This window comes from Dendrobates tinctorius, unplaced genomic scaffold, assembly GCF_039654945.1.
Source record: "Dendrobates tinctorius isolate UK_male_01 unplaced genomic scaffold, ASM3965494v1 ptg000018l, whole genome shotgun sequence".
In the NCBI taxonomy this organism is placed as follows: domain Eukaryota; kingdom Metazoa; phylum Chordata; class Amphibia; order Anura; family Dendrobatidae; genus Dendrobates; species Dendrobates tinctorius.
The window spans coordinates 18,079,374-18,089,224 of NW_027361686.1; the positions used below are offsets into that span (position 1 = coordinate 18,079,374).

At 47.2% G+C, this 9,851-nt stretch overlaps 1 protein-coding gene across 1 annotated transcript; it reads right to left on the bottom strand.

Moving 5' to 3' along the window:
* Positions 1-8,015: 8,015 nt before the first annotated feature.
* LOC141082590 (urotensin-2 receptor-like) lies at positions 8,016-9,146 on the bottom strand. The gene has a single exon (XM_073566572.1). The coding sequence runs from the start codon at positions 9,144-9,146 to the stop codon at positions 8,016-8,018; it is 1,131 nt and encodes a 376-aa protein (XP_073422673.1).
* Positions 9,147-9,851: the final 705 nt, after the last annotated feature.

Here is a 9,851-nt window from a genome sequence, read left to right on the forward strand (position 1 = left end):
TATCTTAACTCCACCCACCTCCCAGCACGTCCAGTGTTCCAAGCAGGGAACCACCAAAGGTGCTCTTCTACCCTCTGAGCAAAGAGCCGCAATATGGTTGTGCAGAACTACCCTGTTGTGTGGGGTGCGAGTGTTGGAGTGTGGAAGGAGTTCCCACCTTACCCGGATGGTGGGGCACTACACCTTAGGAGAAGGTGCAGTACCTCTGTGGTGACTGAGCCTCAGTGGTGCCATATACCCCCGTTAAACACAGCACGTCTGCGGGCTCCAAGATAAACAAAGTTGACAGTACAGGAACTTACAAAATATTGCAATGCTGAACAACATCTCTTATACTATAACTTCCCGATATGAGAGGCACTGTTTCTTAAACGTTACAAACAATTCCTAATTACCTATCTAAAATTCTAAGTCAAAAGTGCAAATCTTTACTTAATTTCAAAGTGCTGTCATCTGTTACTCACTATCACTTCAGTATTCTTCATCAATACATTTCTTTCTTTTCATTGTCTCTTCTAGACTCTGGACGACAACCGTAAATACCTGGTTCGTCACCTAAAATTTTTAATTCTTTATTCCAATTTCTCATCTTTACGTATCAAAACATTCTTACTTCAATATAAAAGCCATTGACTATCATAAGACACATTATCAAATATTTCACAGTAAAACTTTTCAAAAATTCTTGTAAGTGCTGGACACCGCTCCCAGCCGGGATCTCTTGCAGTGTCCGTTGAGGTAGACTCTTTCTTCGAAAAGTGTCCTTATGTAAAACCAAGAGAGGGCACCTAAAGAGGCGCAAACTATTTACAATAAAGTTTGTGATGCACTCCTAGTTCATGATCACGGAAGTTCAAATTAGAAAATGCTGCCAATCAAAAATCAGGCAACAAAAGTGCAAGCAGGGAAAACATGATGATCAAAAGAAGGCACAACGGTGCAAATAAACCCTCCTGGGTAGCGAGAGTTATTAATGCTGATCTCCTCCTGGGGTTCTGGAAGCTGAAATAGAACTGCTACCAGATGTGGTATCTTCATCTTGATTCTGGTTACCTGCTATAGGGCACTGAAGCTGTGGTAAAGGGAACCCATGATGCATCTCAATGCCCATCAACTGCTCCTCAATAGGTGATTCTGCTGCTCTGGTACGAGGCCTAGCACTGAGGGATTCCGCAGCTTGTCGGCGCTGATAGGCAACTTCATTGGGTCTTGGCAGCGAAGGGATCCCGAGGTCAATTTCCCAAAGCGACCTAGACTCATCTATTCCCCGAAGATGTCGAATCGTGCGTGCCTGTTCCAGCCGTACCCTTCTCAGTAGGGACCTCCTCCACCGCCCCATCTCTGACTGACTAGCTCCCCCAGCGGACTCTTCCAACTGCCCCATTTCTAGTTGCCGCAAACCCGCCTCGGACAACGTGAATTCGGAGGGCAACCCATTAGGAGGGCCGGGATATATACCTGGTGCCTCCTGGCGGTGTGGCCTCCGCTCTGGTGCAGGCATGGTGGCAACGGGCGCTGCCTGGTGAGACACCGGGGACGGCGGTGGAGCCAATGGCAGCTCCGGCTCCGCGGGGGTCGCTGGTGGGACCTGCGCAGCCGCGTCAGGTCCGGGCAGGGGCTTCTCTTCCTCTGCTTCAGCTCCCTGGGCTGTGTACAACTCCTCCGGTAGTAGCGGCAGAGAGGGAACAAAGTATGCAGCCGGTGGCATGGCAGCGGTTCCAGGCTTCATAGGGTCCGCCTGGAAGAGGTCCGGTGCAGCAACGGCGGGTACCAGTGATGCAGGTACCGCAGGTGTAGGCCCCTCCTGGGCGCGCTGCAGGTTCAATGTCCAGAGCGCTTCCTGCCTCAGTTGCAGGCGGTGCGTCAGCTGGGCAATTTCGTCCTCCAGCTACTGACGGTTCATCTTTGCTACGGGGTTGGAGCCTCCAGCCATGGCGCCGGGGAGATCCGTTTCCCCGCGCTCCGCAGGCCTCCTTCCCTCTCTCTCTAAAATGGCGTTCTGGCGTTCTTGTCCCAGCCTCGGCCCCTTTCCCGCCACTGGCTTCTTCTGCCCCTCCTTCCGGGGGCGGCGTCTTCTTCCAGCGCCTCCATACCAAGCCAGTATGCGAACCCCTCGGGGGGTGGGCCATGTTTCTGTCACATAGTAATTCAGGCAGGGGAGGCCCAAGACTCTTCGCGGTCTTTTCCTAGGACCTCCCATCTCTTCACGCCCTTCTTCTCCGCGCCAGCGGCCATTTTTAATATTCATGTCACAGTCTATTAAATTTGGTCTTCTGCACATTTTCAAAAGGTCAAAGTCCAACAAATCTCAGGCACACAGAACCCGATGGCATCAGGTCTCGTCATCCTGTTCGTGACGCCAAGTTGGGTCGCCCTCTCAGGGCCGTGGGGTACTCGGTACCGGGCCGGGGTCAGCGGGATGTGTCACAGCAGTGGTGACCCGGTCCGTGGCCCTGGGTGCCCAAATCAATGGGGGAATGTAAATGGTGGAATGCAGTTAATGGAATAGTTCATGACGCCACCTGTGGTGTTCGGCAAGTAGGATGTTAGGCCGACTCTGCATGCAGATCCTCTGGGGCTGGTGGTGTGTTGCAGCCTAGATGGTGTAGCTCCCCACAAGTGAAGCTGTAGCCCCAGGGTGGCGTGGATGCAATGGAAGAGGAGAGGTGCAGGCGGTGTGGAGAATGGTACCCAGCTATAGCGGTGCTGAATGTGTTAGCGCACAAATGAATGGAGGACACCGGGGCTTGTAGTTCCAAAGCTTTACTCACAGTCCATTGTACACACACAGGTGCCTGCCTCCGGGCCATGTCCTCCGGGTCAGAGACTCAATCAACCACCGGGCCAGTTAGGATTCTCCCCTCCAACACTCCGCCAACATGTACCTTTCTGAACGACTCCTCTATAGCGCCTTAAAGTGTGAAGATCTCCTAGTACTGAGTTACACTGGAGTTCCTCCTGTCTGATGTTCCCAAGAACTCTACGTGTACGGCAGACAGCTGTAGCCTGCTTCGGAGACTACATTCTCCTGAGTCCCGGCTCTCTATCCAATTGCCGTTGTGCCCCAAGTCTTAGATGGGAGTAGTGCATTTACAGCCAACTACTCCACCGGTGTCTGCTGCAGAACCATAAGTGTCCATACAACCTCGGGGATCGGACCCCGGCCTTGCGCTGAGAACCTATAGGCAGGGTTCCTCCTCTAACCCACGTCCTCTCTGTTCTCTCTACTCCTTCATTACGTACTTGTCTTTCTTTCTTATGGAAGCTTAGATTTCAGTTCTACGTCTTTCTCCTTCTTTTCCTTTCCCGTGCTAGCTGGCTCAGATCACTGAGGCAGCTGCAGCACTCCTTCCTCCATCCCTTCTTCCAGGGATCCTCACTCCTGTCTGAGTGACTTCCTACCCGACTGACCTTCTGTCAGACTGACCCTGTCCTCCTACACTTTCCCACTCTTTTATGTATCTTAACTCCACCCACCTCCCAGCACGTCCAATGTTCCAAGCAGGGAACCACCAAAGGTGCTCTGCTACCTTCTGAGCAAAGAGCCGCAATGTGGTTGTGCAGAACTACCCTGTTGTGTGGGGTGCGAGTGTTGGAGTGTGGAAGGAGTTCCCACCTTACCCGGATGGTGGGGCACTACACCTTAGGAGAAGGTGCAGTACCTCTGTGGCGACTGAGCCTCAGGGGCGCCACATACATGTAGCCGCACACTCCGGTCCCGAGTGCTGGCGGCAGTGCCAGGTATTGATGAGACAGACTCGTGCGAGTCTAATACAGCGGCTATAGAAGGCAAACAGTGCAACATCTTTAATGAAACCCAATTGCAGAAAGGATTTTTAGCCACAATCACATGCATTTAAGTAAGAAAAAACAATTGTCCCCAAAGGAGGACAACCCCTTTAATTAAAGAATATTCGGAGTGCACAAACAAGGAGTGTCTTCGAGGTGCTAGTGAAAAGTCAGCGGATCCCAGTGCACATCCAAGGAATTATCCACTGCACACTCAATTCAGGTCAAGCAAAAGTGAAGATGTTTATGTATTTACATAGGTAATGCATTGAAAAGGAAGAAATTGCTTCTCAATTGTGACAATGGACTGATGTTTCGATTCGATTAATCTTTCTCAAAATTGTCACGGTATTCGAGAAGCCAGGGTGATGTATGTTGTGCTGTAAGGACGCTAAGCAGCACGGCATGTTCTTACAGGACGACCAACATAACCATTTTGAAAGCGTTACCTACGTACAGGGCCGGTTTTAAACAAAGTGGGGCCCCAAATGGTCACATATTGCACCATAACAAAGAAACATTTCTGTTGCATTTACAAGCGCTGAGTTGAGGCTGGTAAACAAGAGTGATCAACAATATTGAAGTCGTTCAACGCTTGTTTCCTGGCCTCTTTAGGGTATGGGTAGGTGCATACATTCAGTTATTGTCAGCACTTTGTACGCAGCACATGTCTGTTGAACGCAAGTGAATCCGCATGTGTTCACTGAACCACAGCACCAGCAAAATCATACCAGCGCACGGTCCGCGCATGGTCAGCGTACCCAACGCTAAATATAGGGTACAGTGATCGCATAAAGTGTCATGCAATCAGAGGAGGAACTGACCGGAGAGGGCATGGCCGGGGCGGGGCTTAGCAATGGCCCTGCGCTGCGCCCGAGAGCGCTAGTGTGAAACTAGCCTTACTCTGGATGAGGACGAATAATGTGTAAAGATACCCCTCGATACAGTAAAATGCACGTCCCATATAGTACATATAGTATAATGCACTCCCCATGGTCCTTGATAGAGTATACTGCAGCCCCCCTCAGAGTATAATGTAGTCCCCTCATAGAGCATAATGCAGCTCCTCTCTGAGTATAATGCAGCCCCCTCAGAATATAATGCAGCCCCCCTCTGAGTCTAATGCAGCCCCGCAGAGTATAACGCAGCCCCCACACACAGTATAATGCAGCCCCCAGAATATAATGCAGCCCCCCACACACATAATGTAGCCGCCCACATATAATACAGCCCCCTCAGAGTATAATGCAGCTCCCACACACAGTATAATTCAGCACCCCAACAAAACCACACAGTACAGTGCAGCACCATCCACACAGTATAATGCAGTCCCCCACACACAGTATGAGGTCGCCCCCCCACACAGTATAGTGCAGCCCCCACACACAGTATAATACAGCCTCCTCAGAGTATAGTGTAGCCCACTAAGAGTATAATGCAGCCCCTTCAGAGTATAATGTAGCCCTCTCAGAGTATAATGCTGCCCCCACACACAGTGTAATGCAGCCCACAGTATAATGCAACCCACACACAGTATAATGCAGCCCCCCCACACAGCATAATGCAGCCCCTTCAGAGTATAATGTAGCTCACTCAGAGTATAATGCAGCCCCCCAAACAGTATAATTCAGCACCCCCCACAAACACACACACAGCACAGTGCAGCACCCCCTCACACAGTATAATGCAGCCCCCCACACAGTATATTGCTGCCCTTCACATACACAGTATATTGCAGCCCCCCACATACACAGTATAATGCAGTCCCCCCACAAACAGTATAATGAAGTCCCCACTTACACAGTAGTGCAGTCCCCCACACATAATATAATGCAGTCCCCCCACACACAGTATAATGCAGTCCCTCCACACACACAGTATAGTGAAGCCCCCCACATACACAGTAAAGTGCAGCCCCCCACATACACAGTATAATGCAGTTCCCCCACTCACAGTATAATGAACCCCCCACATACATAGTATAGTGCAGTCCCCCCACTCACAGTATAATGCAGACCCCCACACACAGTATAATTCAGTCCCCCCCACACACAGTATAGTGCAACACACACTGCTTACCTCTCCTCCTCATTCCCTCACTGTTCTGGCTTCTGCAAAGCATCTCAGTGTCTCATCAACTCCACTGCTGACACACACTGCTGAGTCAGAGGCAGAGGGGGAGTGATAGGAGAGGGAGCATCACATGATGCTCTCGCCTCCATCACTGCTTTCAACTATATCGGCATCTACAATGCCGGTAAGTTGAATGCGCAATGCGGGGTAGGGGTGGGGGGTGGCACGGTGCTGTGCCCCTCTTACTCAGGGGCCCCATAGCAGCTGTGTGGCAGCATAGCACTGGCTGGAGCCTCTGGAGGAGCGGGGGCCCTAGACGGCTGCCTAGTCTGCCTGCCCCTAACGCCATCCCTGCCTACGTAAGTAAATAAACATCATCACTTCTGCTTGAACCAAATTGAGTGTGTAATGACTAATTCCTTTGAACCCCTTTAATTACACAGAGGTACTCTATGTACACTCAGGGGTAGCTCACGGGTTATTGCTTTTTTCTTGCAGTGCAGGGGCCCTGGGCTCAAGTCGATCGAGTGCACAGAAACTGAATGTTCTTCACATGTCTGTATACAGTTCAGAGCTCATACCTGTCTGTACATTCCTGGACAGGCTGTAAAAATAGGGCACTTTTTCCAGTCTGCAAAAAAAATTTTGATCGACCCTTGATTTTTTTTACGTAGCTAGGAAAGCTTGTGTTGATTTACAGTTTGTAGTAAATACCACTAATGTCTTCATGTCAGCATTTTGGGTTGTTGATATGCATCTCATGTATCACATGATTCCCATTGTGTCTGTAGTAAAGTGTGTGCAGTAAGGAATTTCTAAATCAGTTCTCATGAAAGAAAAGAGAAGATCAAGTTGCCAACCCAGAAGATTTGCTCACAAACTCCAAAAACTTTTCTGGTATGTTATTTGGCAATCAAAGAAATTGTCTCCAGTGTGTATCTGAGTTAGGGAGATTAGATTGTGAACCCCGGGGGGGGTCAGCACTTTTGTCTATGGTGACAATCTTTGTACAACATTGCAATATAAATAATACAGAGAAATAAGAGGTTGGTCTGGCAGGTGGCGGTAAGTACCCAGATGGAGGATTTTTCAAATAAAAACCGTCCTTGTTGGTAAAAACAACCAATCACAGTCTTGTTTTCATTTTTGAAGAGTCTAATAAGAAATTAAATCTGCGCTGTAACTGGCTGCTATGGACAATGAAGACAGTGTTTCTGTTACACAGTTTCATAGATTTTCCCCCATAGTGTTTCAGGCATGTTGATGCTCTAGTAGGCTAGGTTCACATTACATTTAACCAGCCCGTTCAACGCATAGCATTGACGGGCTGGTTAAACAGTATAGCATAACGCGATCGTGTTATGCTATACCCGCTAGCGCTGATGATTCATCTGCGCTAGCGGTGACTGAGCCTCCGACGCTGCAGGCCGAGTCCGAGGTTCCGTCACTGAATGATGGCATATCGCAAACGGCATGCGTTGCTGTGCGCCTGACAATGGGGGTCAATGGCAGCATTAAAGGACTTCGTTGCACCGCATTATGCCGCGTTATGTAATGCAGTACTTCTAAGGGACTGCCTGAACGCAGTGTGACCCCGGCCGTACAGGGGTGGGGAACCTCAACCCAGCTCTGACCTATAGGAAAAAAATAAAAATGTTGTTTCTTCAATGTGATAAGTAAAAAAAAAAATTGCAAAATAGATGTTCCCAAATAAATAAATAATTAATAAATGATATTCACTATTGAATCTGATCTTTTTTTCTTTTATTGTTGAAACATTACTACATTGTTTTACATTTGATTTACATTTATTTACAAATGTTACATGAAAAAATAAAGCATCCTGCAGAAAACAAGGCGTCGTTTGTATAGTAAGCTGAAATTGTGACTATTTGTACAGTTAACTGATATCATAATAAGGCCGGGATCACACATGCAAGGAATACGGCCGAATCTCGCATGTTAATACCCGGCACTGCCGCCGGCACTGCCGCCGGCACTCGGGAGCGGAGCGTGAGGCCCAATGTATTGCTATGCGGCCGCATGCTCCAATCCGAGTGCCGGCGGCAGTGCCGGGTATTAACATGCGAGATTCGGCCGTATTCCTTGCATGTGTGATCCCGGCCTTAGTAATTATACTAATAACATAAATGTTATTCAGTTTGGGCACCGCTGTTACCTCTCGTTTCCGAAGGGTTTGGTGCTGCCACTATAACAGTTTCTGTGCACTGCTGGCTTCCAGCAGACATTGTTCGTTTTGCAGAGTTCTCTGGACATCCTGCTCCAATTTTCAGATTTAGAGATCCGTGTCCTCCCCTTTGCCTGTTGCGGATATACTCTTTATAATTTTTGGTAAGTAAAGTGTACAAGAAAGGGTTAATGCAGCTGTTGCCATAAGTGAGACATGTAACTAGATTGTTCACATAGATTTCTGTCTGAACGGACATTTTCAGCCCCCCGTGGCTGTAGAGGGGTATTAACTGCCAGATCCAAAATGGGAGAAAGCAGGCCCAAAATGCAAGCACTATGATGAAAATCATAAGTATTACTTTTTGTTTTGGAGATCTTTGAAGCTCTCTATTTAGGAGGCTTTTAGTTTGTGAGATCCAATAGGCTCTTGCCAGCTTAATGTACAAATAGCCAATTATAACCCCAGGAGCAAGAATGCTGGTAGTAAACAGCACAGTTAGATAGGCTTTGTAATATTCATCGCTCCATGTGGGGGTGCAAAGTTTTCTGATGCTTCCGTCATCTAAAGTCCGTTCTTCCTGATGTATCATTAACATCATGGGTAAAGTCAACAAGAAGGACAAAATCCAGATTGCACATGCTAAGGTTTTTCTATAACTTCTTGTCCTTCTCACAGTATCAAACGGCTTAGTGACAGCGATATACCGCTCTGTGCTCATTACGGCTAGGATGAAAATGCTGGCATGCATTGTCAGAAGGTCCAAACTCAAAAGGACTCGGCAGCCAATTTCTCCGAAGTACCAGTCCTTTACAAAGCTATTGTGAACAATGAATGGGATAGTGGAAAGATACAAAAGATCAGCCAGCGCCAGGTTGACTATATGGATGTACATTGATGTGGTGGTGGTCATAGAGATGCACATCACCACCAATGTATAAAAGTTTCCAACAACTCCAATAGCACACATTAAAGACAGCAGGATTCCAATGACAGATGTTGCAATAAGATCATCAGTGACCGATTCCTGATGTGTTAGATTGCTTGAAATATTTGTGAAATGTTCATTTAATTTATTATCATCATATATATCCATGTTTTATATGCGCTTGAAAATGTTTTTGGTTGAGGTGTCCAGTCTGTAGGAGCACCAGTAACCTGTCAGATGCTCAATTCTGTAACTTCTACTTTGAATGTTTCCTTGAGGATCCCAATTACATTTTTGTCTTGATATTGATCAATTAATGTCTCTTGTTTTCATCACATTAACCTGTAAAGACACAATTTAGTGACTTACAGTAATGAAGAGTGACTGTCGTTTCAATATGTTTTCAATAAGTCAACAGTATGAACAAAAAAAAAAATAAAATTAGTAATATTTTTGCATCCCCGGTCATAGCATGATGGACATTAAATTAATTGTATTAAAAGGTATCTTCAAGTGTCAGAGAGACAGGAGGGTCTGGGAGTATAAATTTATGACAACCTTTGATACAGGAAAGATGTATATCTTTGTACCGTGTTAGCCAGTAGAAAGAGAAATATTCAGAATTGAGAGTCCTCAGTGGTTGATGCCTGATGAAGAGTCCTGAGTAGTCAGGCTAGACTAATACAACTTCTGAAGAATCACATATTTATACACAAAACAGAAATAACGCAATAGATAAGACAAGTGATGTGAAACAGAAATGTCATTATGGGAGAGGGATAAACCTAAATATTGGAACAGTTCATAGATAAGGAGAATGAAGGTTTTATTGTCCTCTGATTGGGGTCTGGTTCTGTGTTGTGTGATGACCCC